Here is a 17,976-nt window from a genome sequence, read left to right on the forward strand (position 1 = left end):
CTCACCCCTACGTATCCCCCTCCCTCCTCCCTCCCCATGAATTCCTTCTACATCAACCACTAAAGACTCAGCTTCCAGCACCAGGTGAGAGACCCTGAATATATTTCTGTTCCTTATTCCTCCACCACTAACCTGAGACCCCTCTCACCCCTACGTATCCCTCTCCCCTCCCTCCCCATGAATTCCTTCTACATCAACCACTAAAGACTCAGCTTCCAGCACCAGGTGAGAGACCCTGAATATATTTCTGTTCCTTATTCCTCCACCACTAACCTGAGACCCCTCTCACCCCTACGTATCCCTCTCCCACCTCCCTCCCCATGAATTCCTTCTACATCAACCACTAAAGACTCAGCTTCCAGCACCAGGTGAGAGACCCTGAATATATTTCTGTTCCTTATTCCTCCACCACTAAACTGAGACCCCTCTCACCCCTACGTATCCCTCTCCCACCTCCCTCCCCATGAATTCCTTCTACATCAACCACTAAAGACTCAGCTTCCAGCACCAGGTGAGAGACCCTGAATATATTTCTGTTCCTTATTCCTCCACCACTAAACTGAGACCCCTCCCACCCCTACGAATCCCTCTCCCACCTCCCTCCCCATGAATTCCTTCTACATCAACCACTAAAGACTCAGCTTCCAGCACCAGGTGAGAGACCCTGAATATATTTTTCTCACTGCAAAGGTTATGAATGTAGAATTATTGTAAAAATCTTTCCTTCCCCGTTCAGTGTTCACACTGTGGTTTTAGCTACATTTTACTCAATTTAGAGACTTTTCACAGTGGATTTGGTGATTTTCTTCACTATGGGGTGGGCGTCCCTGTCTCCCAGATGGGGCTGCATGCAGAAAGCTGAAAACCTCCTGTCCCAGAGAGACACTCCCTGAATTTCACGGAAATCTCCTGTCAGCACAGGAAACTGAAACCGAAACCTTTCATTTCTTTCCTGCAAGAGCCATGGCTGCTGCAAACCCTGCTGAGAGTCTGCGAGATGAAGCTTCTTGTCCCATCTGTTTGGATTATTTTACAGATCCGGTGACCTTAGACTGTGGACACAACTTCTGCCGCTCCTGTATCACTCAGACCTGGGAGGGGAGAGACACAAACTTCCCCTGTCCCCAGTGCAGGGAAACCTCCCAGCAGAGGAACCTCAGGACTAACAGGAAGCTGGCAAATGTGACAGAAATAGCGAAAAAGCTTTCTGAGAGCTCAGTGAGACAGAAAGAGGAGAATCTGTGTGAGGAGCACGAGGAGAAGCTGAAGCTGTTCTGTGAAGAGGATCAGAGACCAATCTGTGTTATTTGTAGAGAGTCCCAGGGACCACAGATCTCACACCGTGATCCCCATACAGGAGGCTGTGCAGGAATACAAGGTGTGTGTCAGTATCTTTATTATCACAGTGTGTCCCGGGGTCACAGATCTCACACTGTGATCCCCATACAGGAGGCTGTGCAGGAATACAAGGTGAGTGTCAGTATCTTTATTATCACAGTGTGTCCCGGGGTCACAGATCTCACACCGTGATCCCCATACAGGAGGCTGTGCAGGAATACAAGGTGTGTGTCAGTATCTTTATTATCACAGTGTGTCCCGGGGTCACAGATCTCACACCGTGATCCCCATACAGGAGGCTGTGCAGGAATACAAGGTGTGTGTCAGTATCTTTATTATCACAGTGTGTCCCGGGGTCACAGATCTCACACCGTGACCCCCATACAGGAGGCTGTGCAGGAATACAAGGTGTGTGTCAGTATCTTTATTATCACAGTGTGTCCCGGGGTCACAGATCTCACACCGTGATCCCCATACAGGAGGCTGTGCAGGAATACAAGGTGTGTGTCAGTATCTTTATTATCACAGTGTGTCCCGGGGTCACAGATCTCACACTGTGATCCCCATACAGGAGGCTGTGCAGGAATACAAGGTGTGTGTCAGTATCTTTATTATCACAGTGTGTCCCGGGGTCACAGATCTCACACTGTGATCCCCATACAGGAGGCATGTGCAGGAATACAAGGTGTAGTGTCAGTATCTTTATTATCACAGTGTGTCCCGGGGTCACAGATCTCACACTGTGATCCCCATACAGGAGGCTGTGCAGGAATACAAGGTGTGTGTCAGTATCTTTATTATCACAGTGTGTCCCGGGGTCACAGATCTCACACCGTGATCCCCATACAGGAGGCTGTGCAGGAATACAAGGTGTGTGTCAGTATCTTTATTATCACAGTGTGTCCCGGGGTCACAGATCTCACACCGTGATCCCCATACAGGAGGCTGTGCAGGAATACAAGGTGTGTGTCAGTATCTTTATTATCACAGTGTGTCCCGGGGTCACAGATCTCACACCGTGATCCCCATACAGGAGGCTGTGCAGGAATACAAGGTGTGTGTCAGTATCTTTATTATCACAGTGTGTCCCGGGGTCACAGATCTCACACTGTGATCCCCATACAGGAGGCTGTGCAGGAATACAAGGTGTGTGTCAGTATCTTTATTATCACAGTGTGTCCCGGGGTCACAGATCTCCCACCGTGATCCCCATACAGGAGGCTGTGCAGGAATACAAGGTGTGTGTCAGTATCTTTATTATCACAGTGTGTCCCGGGGTCACAGATCTCACACTGTGACCCCCATACAGGAGGCTGTGCAGGAATACAAGGTGTGTGTCAGTATCTTTATTATCACAGTGTGTCCCGGGGTCACAGATCTCACACCGTGATCCCCATACAGGAGGCTGTGCAGGAATACAAGGTGTGTGTCAGTATCTTTATTATCACAGTGTGTCCCGGGGTCACAGATCTCACACTGTGATCCCCATACAGGAGGCTGTGCAGGAATACAAGGTGTGTGTCAGTATCTTTATTATCACAGTGTGTCCCGGGGTCACAGATCTCACACCGTGATCCCCATACAGGAGGCTGTGCAGGAATACAAGGTGTGTGTCAGTATCTTTATTATCACAGTGTGTCCCGGGGTCACAGATCTCACACTGTGATCCCCATACAGGAGGCTGTGCAGGAATACAAGGTGTGTGTCAGTATCTTTATTATCACAGTGTGTCCCGGGGTCACAGATCTCACACTGTGATCCCCATACAGGAGGCTGTGCAGGAATACAAGGTGTGTGTCAGTATCTTTATTATCACAGTGTGTCCCGGGGTCACAGATCTCACACCTGTGATCCCCATACAGGAGGCTGTGCAGGAATACAAGGTGTGTGTCAGTATCTTTATTATCACAGTGTGTCCCGGGGTCACAGATCTCACACCTGTGATCCCCATACAGGAGGCTGTGCAGGAATACAAGGTGTGTGTCAGTATCTTTATTATCACAGTGTGTCCCGGGGTCACAGATCTCACACTGTGATCCCCATACAGGAGGCTGTGCAGGAATACAAGGTGTGTGTCAGTATCTTTATTATCACAGTGTGTCCCGGGGTCACAGATCTCACACTGTGATCCCCATACAGGAGGCTGTGCAGGAATACAAGGTGTGTGTCAGTATCTTTATTATCACAGTGTGTCCCGGGGTCACAGATCTCACACCGTGATCCCCATACAGGAGGCTGTGCAGGAATACAAGGTGTGTGTCAGTATCTTTATTATCACAGTGTGTCCCGGGGTCACAGATCTCACACCCTGATCCCCATACAGGAGGCTGTGCAGGAATACAAGGTGTGTGTCAGTATCTTTATTATCACAGTGTGTCCCGGGGTCACAGATCTCACACCTGTGATCCCCATACAGGAGGCTGTGCAGGAATACAAGGTGAGTGTCAGTATCTTTATTATCACAGTGTGTCCCGGGGTCACAGATCTCACACCTGTGATCCCCATACAGGAGGCTGTGCAGGAATACAAGGTGTGTGTCAGTATCTTTATTATCACAGTGTGTCCCGGGGTCACAGATCTCACACCGTGATCCCCATACAGGAGGCTGTGCAGGAATACAAGGTGAGTGTCAGTATCTTTATTATCACAGTGTGTCCCGGGGTCACAGATCTCACACCTGTGATCCCCATACAGGAGGCATGTGCAGGAATACAAGGTGTGTGTCAGTATCTTTATTATCACAGTGTGTCCCGGGGTCACAGATCTCACACCGTGATCCCCATACAGGAGGCTGTGCAGGAATACAAGGTGTGTGTCAGTATCTTTATTATCACAGTGTGTCCCGGGGTCACAGATCTCACACTGTGATCCCCATACAGGAGGCTGTGCAGGAATACAAGGTGTGTGTCAGTATCTTTATTATCACAGTGTGTCCCGGGGTCACAGATCTCACACTGTGATCCCCATACAGGAGGCTGTACAGGAATACAAGGTGTGTGTCAGTATCTTTATTATCACAGTGTGTCCCGGGGTCACAGATCTCACACCTGTGATCCCCATACAGGAGGCTGTGCAGGAATACAAGGTGTGTGTCAGTATCTTTATTATCACAGTGTGTCCCGGGGTCACAGATCTCACACCGTGATCCCCATACAGGAGGCTGTGCAGGAATACAAGGTGTGTGTCAGTATCTTTATTATCACAGTGTGTCCCGGGGTCACAGATCTCACACCTGTGATCCCCATACAGGAGGCTGTGCAGGAATACAAGGTGTGTGTCAGTATCTTTATTATCACAGTGTGTCCCGGGGTCACAGATCTCACACCGTGATCCCCATACAGGAGGCTGTGCAGGAATACAAGGTGTGTGTCAGTATCTTTATTATCACAGTGTGTCCCGGGGTCACAGATCTCACACCGTGATCCCCATACAGGAGGCTGTGCAGGAATACAAGGTGTGTGTCAGTATCTTTATTATCACAGTGATTCCCGGGGTCACCAATCTCACACCGTGATCCCCATAGAGGAGGCTGTGCAGGAATACAAGGTGTGTGTCAGTATCTTTATTATCACAGTGTGTCCCGGGGTCACAGATCTCACACTGTGATCCCCATACAGGAGGCAGTGCAGGAATACAAGGTGTGTGTCAGTATCTTTATTATCACAGTGTGTCCCGGGGTCACAGATCTCACACTGTGATCCCCATACAGGAGGCTGTGCAGGAATACAAGGTGTGTGTCAGTATCTTTATTATCACAGTGTGTCCCGGGGTCTCAGATCTCACACTGTGATCCCCATACAGGACGCTGTGCAGGAATACAAAGTGTGTGTCAGTATCTATATTATCACAGTGTGTCCCGGGGTCACAGATCTCACACCATGATCCCCATACAGGAGGCTGTGCAGGAATACAAGGTGTGTGTCAGTATCTTTATTATCACAGTGTGTCCCGGGGTCACAGATCTCACACCTGTGATCCCCATACAGGAGGCTGTGCAGGAATACAAGGTGTGTGTCAGTATCTTTATTATCACAGTGTGTCCCGGGGTCACAGATCTCACACTGTGATCCCCATACAGGAGGCTGTGCAGGAATACAAGGTGTGTGTCAGTATCTTTATTATCACAGTGTGTCCCGGGGTCACAGATCTCACACTGTGATCCCCATACAGGAGGCTGTGCAGGAATACAAGGTGTGTGTCAGTATCTTTATTATCACAGTGTGTCCCGGGGTCACAGATCTCACACCTGTGATCCCCATACAGGAGGCTGTGCAGGAATACAAGGTGTGTGTCAGTATCTTTATTATCACAGTGTGTCCCGGGGTCACAGATCTCACACTGTGATCCCCATACAGGAGGCTGTGCAGGAATACAAGGTGTGTGTCAGTATCTTTATTATCACAGTGTGTCCCGGGGTCACAGATCTCACACTGTGATCCCCATACAGGAGGCTGTGCAGGAATACAAGGTGTGTGTCAGTATCTTTATTATCACAGTGTGTCCCGGGGTCACAGATCTCACACTGTGATCCCCATACAGGAGGCTGTGCAGGAATACAAGGTGTGTGTCAGTATCTTTATTATCACAGTGTGTCCCGGGGTCACAGATCTCACACCTGTGATCCCCATACAGGAGGCTGTGCAGGAATACAAGGTGTGTGTCAGTATCTTTATTATCACAGTGTGTCCCGGGGTCACAGATCTCACACTGTGATCCCCATACAGGAGGCTGTGCAGGAATACAAGGTGTGTGTCAGTATCTTTATTATCACAGTGTGTCCCGGGGTCACAGATCTCACACCTGTGATCCCCATACAGGAGGCTGTGCAGGAATACAAGGTGTGTGTCAGTATCTTTATTATCACAGTGTGTCCCGGGGTCACAGATCTCACACCTGTGATCCCCATACAGGAGGCTGTGCAGGAATACAAGGTGTGTGTCAGTATCTTTATTATCACAGTGTGTCCCGGGGTCACAGATCTCACACCGTGATCCCCATACAGGAGGCTGTGCAGGAATACAAGGTGTGTGTCAGTATCTTTATTATCACAGTGTGTCCCGGGGTCACAGATCTCACACCGTGATCCCCATACAGGAGGCTGTGCAGGAATACAAGGTGTGTGTCAGTATCTTTATTATCACAGTGTGTCCCGGGGTCACAGATCTCACACCGTGATCCCCATACAGGAGGCTGTGCAGGAATACAAGGTGTGTGTCAGTATCTTTATTATCACAGTGTGTCCCGGGGTCACAGATCTCACACCGTGATCCCCATACAGGAGGCTGTGCAGGAATACAAGGTGAGTGTCAGTATCTTTATTATCACAGTGTGTCCCGGGGTCACAGATCTCACACCGTGATCCCCATACAGGAGGCATGTGCAGGAATACAAGGTGTGTGTCAGTATCTTTATTATCACAGTGTGTCCCGGGGTCACAGATCTCACACCTGTGATCCCCCATACAGGAGGCTGTGCAGGAATACAAGGTGTGTGTCAGTATCTTTATTATCACAGTGTGTCCCGGGGTCACAGATCTCACACCTGTGATCCCCATACAGGAGGCTGTGCAGGAATACAAGGTGTGTGTCAGTATCTTTATTATCACAGTGTGTCCCGGGGTCACAGATCTCACACCGTGATCCCCATACAGGAGGCTGTGCAGGAATACAAGGTGTGTGTCAGTATCTTTATTATCACAGTGTGTCCCGGGGTCACAGATCTCACACTGTGATCCCCATACAGGAGGCTGTGCAGGAATACAAGGTGTGTGTCAGTATCTTTATTATCACAGTGTGTCCCGGGGTCACAGATCTCACACTGTGATCCCCATACAGGAGGCTGTGCAGGAATACAAGGTGTGTGTCAGTATCTTTATTATCACAGTGTGTCCCGGGGTCACAGATCTCACACCGTGATCCCCATACAGGAGGCTGTGCAGGAATACAAGGTGTGTGTCAGTATCTTTATTATCACAGTGTGTCCCGGGGTCACAGATCTCACACCGTGACCCCCATACAGGAGGCTGTGCAGGAATACAAGGTGTGTGTCAGTATCTTTATTATCACAGTGTGTCCCGGGGTCACAGATCTCACACTGTGATCCCCATACAGGAGGCTGTGCAGGAATACAAGGTGTGTGTCAGTATCTTTATTATCACAGTGTGTCCCGGGGTCACAGATCTCACACTGTGATCCCCATACAGGAGGCTGTGCAGGAATACAAGGTGTGTGTCAGTATCTTTATTATCACAGTGTGTCCCGGAGTCACAGATCTCACACTGTGACCCCCATACAGGAGGCTGTGCAGGAATACAAGGTGTGTGTCAGTATCTTTATTATCACAGTGTGTCCCGGGGTCACAGATCTCACATTGTGATCCCCATACAGGAGGCTGTGCAGGAATACAAGGTGTGTGTCAGTATCTTTATTATCACAGTGTGTCCCGGGGTCACAGATCTCACACCGTGATCCCCATACAGGAGGCTGTGCAGGAATACAAGGTGTGTGTCAGTATCTTTATTATCACAGTGAATCACACATCTTGTGCCTGGAAATCAGGATGTTTAGTGCATGTTTGAAGTTACTCACAGACTTTTGCTTTTTCACCCATTACTGACATTTTTACCTCTAAAATCTCACAAAAAGGGGATGAATTAGCCCAGGATGGAAACTTGTGAGCAGTAACAGCTCTTGTCCAGACTTCAGCCCTGGCTACTGCGCACTGACCTGTATTTGAAATATATTCATAAATCAGTCTGCTTTTTAAAGATTATCTAAACTGGCGATGTTATCTCACATGTACTCTGTATGTGGAAATTCTGTGCTTAAATATAATAATGAAACTAAAACCAAAGATGTTTATTTTTCACAGAATAAAATCCAAATGCACTTGGAGCGAGTGAGAAAGGAGCTGGAAGATCTTCTGAAGCTTAAATCCAGTGAGGAGAGGAAAGCTGAGGAGCTGAGGGTGGGTGTCTGTGTCTCCTCAGTGCCCTGAACCAGATCAATCAGAGGATCCTAGGATCCATCCTGCCTTGTTACAGAGGGGCTGGGAGTATTTCTGGTGCTTATTAGCTGAGGACAGGCAGATTGGGGATCATTTCCGCTCTCTCCCTTAGAGGCCAGGGATACCTGGGCCTGATGCTATTTAACCAGTTGCACTCCAGGATGTACATTTACCCCTTAACCACGTGTGAAGTGAGAGATAACTTTCCTCTGATGTAAGCATTTGATATTTGTAGCTTTTGATTGACTCCTGAGAGCTGTGACGCAGTTTCTGGTGGTGGATCCTCGGGTGACACAAAGCTCAGGAGGGCTCTGGGAACAGCAGAGATTCCTTGTTCATTGCAGGAGCTGCATCCAGAGCTCTGTGCACCTAAACCAGGGCCGTGTTACTGAGATTTCCATCTCTTTGTTCCATGCAGAGCCAGACAGAGATCAAGAGACGGAGGGTTGAGTCTGACTTTGAGGAGATGCAGCGGTTTCTGACTGAGGAGAAGCGAATCCTTCTCTCCAGCCTGGAGGAGGAAGAGAAGAAGATTCTGCAGAGAATCGGGGAAAATGTGACCCGGCTAGAAGAGCAAAGCTCCTCCATCAAGCTCCTGATCTCCGAGATAGAGGAGAAGAGTCAGCAGCCAGCGGCAGAGTTACTGAAGGTGACAGCTCAGAGAGATTTCTAAGGAAGTTACAGATCTGCCATGAGGGCTGCTGGGATTCACTTACAATATAAAAACCCTAAAATAATCATTTCCCTGTGAATATCAGCTGTAGTGATACATAAGGCAGGCTAAACACATCAGATAAATCAGTGGGAATCTGAGGTAGGAATAATTATGTGCATAGGTGCAGACAGGGAGATTTTCAGGATTACTTGATATTATAATTGTGTAAGATCAGGAATTAGATCTGGGTCTTGGCTGCATTCACTCAGGAGAATTTTCAGCCACTTAAAAATGCTCCTTTTGATTGAAGAAACAGCAAATCTGAATATAACGGGAGCAATCAGTGGTCGGCTGCTGATATTTTGCAGACAATTGTGTAAAGTGTAAATCTTCCTCCCCTGGAAGAATAAGCCAAGTCTTGAAAGCCCCAGCCTGTCCCGGCTCTTGGAAAGCTGGGACGTAAGTCCTGGCACAGAGGATTTATTATAACAAATCAGAGATAGAGGGAGCATCTTCCAGTAACTCCTGACTTTCCTCTGTAGGATCCCAGATCAGGGGTGGATTGTCCTGTCGTGGGATCGGGCAGCCCCCGTGGGCCGGTCGCTCTGATCAGGTGATTTTTCCAGCTTCCTGCTGTGAAGAGATCCTGCATGGAGGTGGCCCAAAGAGAGACCCTCTCCTCCCCACCTTGCAGGCAATGGAGATTTCCCCTCTGGCCATGCGAGTCCCGTGCTGGTGCCACAGCTGTGGTCATTCTGTGATATTGCCTGCTAACTACACATGGGACCTTGCTATGCTGCAATCGACCTGTGCACCACTGTCCTCCTATCTAGAGTCCAGCTCTGACCTCCCTCCAGATAAAGTTGCCCCTTTGCTGGGGGGTGAGGGGAGTATTTCTCTGTTCTTCAGCTTCCCCTTCCCCTCTCTCCCCATTCCTGTTTGTTGGGACATCGGTAGTGCCCCAGTCAGGAAAAAAATGAGGAGGGCAGGCCATGTGTGTGTGTGAGAGTGAGAGAGCATGTATGTGAGTGGGAGAAAGTGGGAGAGAAATTTATGTGTATGAGAGAGGGAGAGAGAGTATGTATGTGTCTGACAGAGAGATGAGAACATAGGTATGAGTGAGGAGGGAGAGAGAATGTGTCTGTGAGAGAGGGAGAAAGTATGTGTGTGTGTGTGTGTGTGTGTGTGTGTGTGTAACAGAGAGATGAGAACATGGGTGTGAGTGAGGAGGGAGAGAGAATGTGTGTGTGAGAGAGGGGGAGAGAGTATTTGTGTTTGTGACAGAGAGATGAGATCATGGGTATGAATGAGGAGGGAGAGAGAATATGTGTGTGAGAGAGGGAGAGAGTATGTCTGTGTGCGACAGAGAGATGAGATCATGGGTATGAGTGAGGAGGGAGAGAGAATGTGTGAGTGAGAGAAAGAAGATGGACATTTGTGAGGGAGAAAGCAAAATTATCAGGAACTGGAGGGCCCTCAGTATGGTTCACGGGGAGTGGGATCACATATATGCAAATGAGAGGAAGGGGATGGACACCGTCTGACCTCTCCCCACCAGTCTTCAAGTGACCAGTTTAGGTCTATGGAAAAGATGGCCACCGTACAGGAGCTGCGTGTAGCAGTGACCTTCTTCCACCTGCCTTCCAGCATTGACGAGCAGCGCTGCCATCCCACAGCCTAGAAAGGGAAGGCCAGAAGAAGGGGGAGGCCTGAAAGCTATATGTGTGTATGAGAGAGAGACTGCGCGCGTGTGTGTGTGTGTGTGCAAGAGAATCTGCAGGTTTATGAACGTACGACAGAGCCTGTGTATGTGTGAGAGACTGCGTATGATTGACAGACTGAGAGGGCCTGTATGTGTCTGAAAGCTTGAGACTGTGTGTGTGTGTGTGTGTGTGTGAGACAGTAACAGAGCCTGTGTATGTGTGAGAGACTGCGTATGATTAACAGACTGAGAGGGCCTGTATGTGTCTGTGAGAGCCTGAGACTGTGTGTGTGTGTAAGAGAGAGTAACAGAGCCTGGTGTATGTGACAGCGTGTATGTGAGTGAGAGAGAGCCTGTGTGTGTGACAGCATGAGTGTTTGTTGGGGAGGTGGAGAGAAGTAAATATTGTGAGGTCCCCACAACAATCTTTGTGTGACTGGAAACCAAATGATTCCAGGTATGGAGAGTTAGAAATTTTTAATCCTATTATTTTAAATTTGGGGGGTTATTTCATGTGTCTGCTGTTTGAAATACTTGATGTTTGGGAAATATTAGAAAAAACTTATGATAATTACTTGATGTTCGATGGATGTTGCCTACTTGACATATTTATTCTTTTTTTTAGTATTGTTTTAATATTATGAATGATATTTTATATTTCTTACTTTATTGCTTAATGTTGTTTGAGGAATGATGTTTCTGTTTTTCCATTGTTGCAATGCATAATAGTCAGGCTTACTGTGTTTTCCAGAGCATGTGTGTGAGCAAGCCTGAGTGAGCTGTGAACACGTATGTGAGTGAGAGAGATCGAGCAGGCCAATGAGCATTTGTGTGAGCAAGAGGACTATTTAAAACAGTGAGCGTGTGTGTGTGAGAGAAAATATAAGGGAGTCTGTGTGAGAATGAGCATATATGTTAGAAAGTGTGAATATATAAGAGAGAGGAGAAAGTTTGTGCTCACCTCCTATCCCTGACTAATCCATGACAATCTGAGGGTGACTGGAGCCTAAAGTTCCCAGGTATGGAGAGCAGAGGATTTTTTTATAGCGTTAGTTTTAATTATTGGGTGTCGTTTGATGCGTCTGCTGGTTGGAAATACTTTACTGATTGTTTTTTTGTTTTAATTTTCCAGTGCTATATATTTTTAATCATTCAATGTTCTATTCATCAGCTGCTTTGAGATATTTATTGTTATTATGAGTATGGCTTTACTATTATCATATCTTGATTTTGTTTGATGTTTAATGAGGAATGGTGATGTTTCTGTTTTTCTGTCATTGCACTGCATACGGAGTCTGTCTTGTTATGGTTTCCAATTCAGTTTTTGTTTGCATGTTTCCAGTTCAGCTTTATTGTCTCTTTATTCTGTATTTGGTGAGGGTCTGTCTATTCTGCATGTGTGACTGAGATGAGGTATTCTGCTAGCGTAGGGATCTATAACAGCTTGGCTTGTTCTGTTATTCTAATATCAGGTGTATTGGTGTTTTAGGGCCTGTTGTAACAGAGTAGGAAGGCAGTGCTGAGCCTGGGGAACTATAAAAGCAGCAGACTCTGTAGCACTCAGTCAATGGGAATGCACTGGAATGGTGGTGGGGGGTATGGAGAAGTGGAGGCGAGCTACAGTCACAAAAAGGGATGGAGTGAGCCAAGAGGAAGTGCCGATGCAATGCTGGGGAGGCGTCTGCAGGCTGGGCTTTCCTCCTGAAAGGGTCAACTGGCTGTGGAAACAGTGAGTCTCCTGGAGTGAGGGTGAGAAAGGGAGAGGGTGAGTGCTGGCAGCGAGCAAAACCTTTTTAGATAATCCTGTGGCAGTACTGAAGCAGAGGTGCTCACTGTGTGAGCAGATGAGCAGCAGCAGTACAATGACAGAATGTGTGTTTCAGAGAGAGAGTGAGGCTGTGGGTGTCTTTCTCCCTGACACAGAAATACACCCATGCACACACTTTCTCTATCACACACCCATACACTGAGGGCAAGAGTCTGTGTCTGAGAGACTGTGTGTGTGTCTGGCCCTGGCTGGCAGTGTGGCTGTCACATTACTTGGGAACTGGTTCATGAGCTGATTGGTTGACAAAAGACTTTAATCCCAGATCAGGAATGCAAGATATAATTATGAGGGAGGGAACCAGAACTTGTGGGCGGATGGCAACTGATTGCATGGATGGAAGAGGGCCTGCAGCTCCGTTTGCTCACCTCTGGTCTAGGGCGTATTCTATGACTTAGTTATTTAGGAAAAATGTGACATTTATGTTGGAGAGTTTTTGGCTCAGTTCTTCCAGGCGCCAGGTCACATGATCTACCTATGAAGGGTCAGTTTGGCGAGCTTTTGGGAAATGCTGAAACACTGCTGCAGGGAAAATGCACAAGGGAGTCAGACAGATATCTTGTGGGTCAGTTTTGAAAAGAATCCCCCGGGCTGATATTTTCCTCAATCCGTCCTTGTCCCAGATCTTTTTTTTTTTTTTTTGTAATACAATTTTTATTGAGTGATCCTCAGACACAATATGAAACTTTGCCGATAACAGACAAGCAAACATAATACAGCAAACGATATTGATGACACAAATCACAGAACCATGAGGAAACACTCCTCAATTTCCCCCCTTCCAGATATCTATAACTGTGTCTAAGACATCTCTAGAGCCACCCTAGAGAATACTCATGTCGCCAGCAAACTAGGAGAGGCTGCACTCTGATACCTCCCCCAGTCTGACATATTGAACAACTATAGTGGGCTAGCTCTGCTTAAACAAGAAGGAACAGGAGTCCAGTATGCTTATCCCCAAACCCTCACCCTCTCCAAACCTCCCCGTCCCGCCTCTCCCCCTTTACCCCCCTTTACCCCCCCCCCCCTCCCTTCCCCTACCCAAGGCCTGGCTGACAAACCAGTTGAGACATCCATGTATACTAGAGTCCAATCATAACATTGAAGGCATGGGTCTATCACTAACCTAAAAAACAAAAAAAGAAGAACAAACAAACATCAGGCATTGAGGATCAAGCTGCGAGCCCGATGTGGCAAAGTCTGCACATATACCTCCCAGGTCTCCAAGAAAAGTCTTCGGTGCGTTGGCGATAACTTAGAAGTAAAACTGTCCATATACATCATTCGATGAAAATGATTACGCCAAGTCCAATACGATGGTGCAGATATCTCCAACCAATTAAGTAGAATAACTTTTTTCCCCACCAGCCAGGCCTTTTTAATCAGAGTTCTCAATCCCACTTTTCTTATAACCAACTGGGGAATGCAATCAAAAAGAATCAGCTGCGGGGTAACTTGAAAACGTATTTTCAGGAGGCGTTGTAAGTAATTTACAATTTTCTGCCAGAACTGTTGAACAAGGGGACAAGCCCAGAATGCGTGAGACAAAGTGCCAATTGCAAGGTGACAACGAGGGCATGTCGAATCTGTTATGAGCCGCGCTCTCCACGCAACCTGTGGAGAGACAAAGGCCCTCCGCAGAAACTTGTATTGCATTTCCCGGTAATGCATATTTTCACTTGACCTTTTTAAATTCCCCATACATGCAGAGAAGATTGCCACTGTAACCGTGAATACTCCATCTTTGGTCCAACGCTCTACTGAAGTCTCATAGGTACGCTGTGACATACCTCGTTGAAGAGCCCTATAATATGTCGAGAGAGATAATGGCCGCTCCCTTCCCAACTGAAAAAAGGATTCTAACGCCGCTAAATGTGTGGAAGTCTGAGTACCAATCTGCAATGATAATATGTAATGTCGGATTTGTAGATACCCAAAGAACTGGACCCGGGTCAAACCATATATACGTTGTACTGTGGGGAACGGCATTAGTATCCCTTCCGGGTTCACCAAGTGCCCAAATGAGTGATACCCTTCGAGGCCCATCCCCGCAGACTAACATCTTGGGATCCTGGTAAAAACTCTGGGTTGCCCTGAACTGGGAGAAGGTAAGGGTTACATCGAGGCAGTCCCAACTTCTTTGTAAGGTATTGCCAGGATTTTCGAAATGGGACAACCAGTGGATTCCGAGAGATTGCAGACGGTAGCTCCTTCCCCGGCCCCATCAGTACATAGGTCAACGCGAAGGGGGCCACCAATGTGGATTCAGCCACCAAGTCAATACAAAAGGGGATTCCCAATATCCATTCCCTAACAATCCGGAGGTTGGCAGCCACACAATAAGACTGAAGGTCGGGAACTCCCATTCCCCCTGCTCCCCAACGCAACATAAGCCAGAACAATGGTATGCGCGCCTTTTTCCCCTGCCAAAGAAATGCCCGCATCATCTGTTGAAGGGCGGCCAAATCGTTACGTTTTAGAATAAGTGGTAGGTTCTGCAACACATACAACCATTTAGGTAGTATGATCATCTTAAACAAATTAACTCGCCCCCCCTATGGAAAGAGGGAGGCTTTTCCAAAGTTTGAGCTTATCTCTCGTGAGTCTCAGTAATTTTTGGATGTTTAAGTCGTATAACTTAAGTAAATCTAAGGCTATATCAATCCCCAAATATTTTATTACACCGTTCGCCCAGTGCAGTGGGAAAGGGCCCTCCCACTGCTCCTGTATAGACATCAGGAATCCCATGGCCTCTGATTTCTCCCAATTAATGCGAAAACACGAAATACCACCATAGTCCCTAACCACCTCAAAAAGGGCCGGCAAGGAGTCTCTTGGATTAGTAAGGAATACCAAGAGATCGTCCACAAACGCGGCATATTTGAAAATCTCCTTTTTCCCCGGTACCTGAAATAACACCCCTCGGATCGCTAGGAACGTTTGAATAGCCAGTAATAGAGGCTCCAGGGTCAAGAGAAAAAGGAGAGAGGATAAGGGACAGCCCTGTCGGGTACCCCGAAAGACCTGGAATTCAGGGGAAAATTGACCATTCACCATTAACGAGGCAACCGGGCCCGAGTATAGGAGTTGCAAGGCTTGATAGAAAAAACCTCCAAATCCCATGTCTCTCAATAGGGTAAACATAAAGCCCCCATTCCACCCGGTCGAAAGCCTTCTCTGCATCTAGACTAGCAATGAGGAAGGGAATATTGTGTCTGGTGCAGAGATCCAAAGCAATTGTTAGCTTCCGGATATTAGTCAAGGCATAGCGTTTTTTCACAAAGCCTACTTGGCCCGGTTGAATCATCTGTGGCAAAACGGCACTCAATCTATCTGCCATAATTTTCGCCAACAGTTTATGGTCCACATCTAATAAAGAGATAGGGTGATAGGAAGCAGGGTGCAGGGTATCCTTCCCAGGCTTGGGAATTAGAGTGATGTGGGCCCTATTCCCATGCACCGGAAAACTTCCCTTCGAGATTAGTGCTGTAAAAACTAATGGCAACAAGGGGGAGAGGGGCTCTGAAAGACACCTATAAAAGTCCGCACTATATCCATCCGGCCCTGGGGCCTTAAACCTTGGGGAACTCCGAATAACCTGTCGAACCTCATCCTCCGTAATGGGTCGGTTAAGCCCCTCTTGCTGAGCCTGGGTCAGGATAGGGAGGTTTAACGCGGCACTAAATGAGTCCCATTGACTTGAGTCCCAGCCCTCAGCCCGATACAACGCCGCATAATAATCCCGAAAAACTTTTAGGATTTTAGGGGTTTCATGAACTATGTGGCCTTGTGGCGTACGAAGAGCCGTGATATGCCGGGACCCTCTATTAGACTTAACTAAGTTGGCCAGAAGCTTCCCAGATTTGTTACCATATCTATAGAGCCTATGTTGGTGATATAGAATGCTGTGTTTAGCCCTCTGGTGTAGCAGCGAGTTCAAAGCTGATTGAATGGTTCTATAATCACTCTTGGTTACCGATGTGCAAGAACGATTTAGTGCCCCTTTAGCCTGTTGCAATTTCTTTGTCAGGGTCAATAATTGATTATTTAGCACTTTTTTCCGATGTGATATATACAAGATAATATCTCCCCTAAGGACAGCTTTAGCAGTGTTCCAGAACAGTACTGGATCACTGCTATGTTGGGCATTTAGGGTTGCAAAATCTGTCCATCGTTCCAATAAAAAGGTTTGAAACACTGTGTCCTCTGCCAGATAATAAGGGAAGCGCCAGCCCCTACAGTCACTCACTTGAGGGAGCACTGCCAGATCCACCCAAATTGGGGCATGATCTGAGACAATAATGTCTCCAATTCCTACTCCTGAAATTTTGGAGAAGGAATGTGTGCTGACTAACCAATAGTCGATACGGGATTGTGTGGAATGAGCTCTGGAGACATGTGTAAAGTCCCACTCAAAAGGGTTTAGAGCTCGCCATGCATCAACCAGGTGCAAACTCTGTTCAAGGAGCTGTATCCCCCGACCCTTGACCCCCGTCCGCCGCAGAGTGGCAGAGCTATCTAAGTCGGGGTCCTGTAAAGAATTGTAATCTCCCCCCACTACCAGGAATTTGTCCATATATGAAAGTAACATTTTATGTATATTCTGAAAGAAAGGCATTTGCTGAGAATTCGGGGCATACAGGTTGCACAACACCACAGGCATCTGATTAATTGTTACTTCTAAAATAAGAAAGCGACCCTGAGGATCTTTATGTTCAGAAAGAACTTGTAGCGGGAGATTTTTGCGCACCAGGATAGCTACCCCCGCTGACCTCGTGGTGGTGGAGGCATAATACACCGAACCCACCCAAGACTGACACAATTTCAGGTGCTCCACATCTGTAAGATGGGTTTCCTGCAAGAATGCTATGTCCGCAGCCTGTCTCTTCAAGGCCTGTAATACCTTCGACCGTTTGACAGGTGTATTAATACCACATACATTCCAGGATATCAATTTGAGATTACGCATAGCCATTTACCCCATATCACGCCATAGAAAAGTAATTTGAACAATGAGAATTTCCCACCTCCAAGGGAATGATGACCACCCCAGCTCTGGCCATCTCCCTGTGAATGTGATTTCCCCACGCCACATGCCACCAAAATGTTTGAAATCTGTATCATGCCAGCACCTTGTATCTTTCCCTGACCCTCCTCCCCGCTCCATTCCTCCCCCCTTCCCCTAACTAGACTCCCCAGAAGTCTCATCTCCACTAATTCCCCACCTAAGACACTCGGGCCCCTCTGCCCCCTCCCCCCTTTCTTCACCCCCCATCCAGCTTGCAGCAACATAACAAGGGATGGGACTCCATAGAAATAACATAACATAAAAGTTGAACAAATAACAGCTTTTGTTCCCCCCCTAGAAACAATTTTACAATACAATATTGAAACACCTGTAGTAAACCAATATCCCATTGCAGCACAAAGTGGAGATCTGTTCACACCGCT

General features: G+C 47.4%; 1 protein-coding gene across 1 annotated transcript in view; it reads left to right on the forward strand.

Moving 5' to 3' along the window:
- Nucleotides 1-935: 935 nt before the first annotated feature.
- The window catches only part of LOC115082500 (E3 ubiquitin-protein ligase TRIM39-like), a gene marked incomplete at its 3' end in the record, with an annotated part of 50,050 nt that continues 33,009 nt past the window's right edge, over nt 936-17,976 (forward strand). Inside the window, exons 1-4 of the mRNA XM_029586729.1 lie at nt 936-1,338; nt 7,324-7,377; nt 8,209-8,304; nt 8,762-8,992. Coding sequence (XP_029442589.1) covers nt 964-1,338; nt 7,324-7,377; nt 8,209-8,304; nt 8,762-8,992 — 756 coding nt within the window. The remainder of the gene's footprint in view (nt 1,339-7,323; nt 7,378-8,208; nt 8,305-8,761; nt 8,993-17,976) is intronic.

Source organism: Rhinatrema bivittatum, unplaced genomic scaffold, assembly GCF_901001135.1.
Source record: "Rhinatrema bivittatum unplaced genomic scaffold, aRhiBiv1.1, whole genome shotgun sequence".
Lineage (NCBI taxonomy): Eukaryota > Metazoa > Chordata > Amphibia > Gymnophiona > Rhinatrematidae > Rhinatrema > Rhinatrema bivittatum.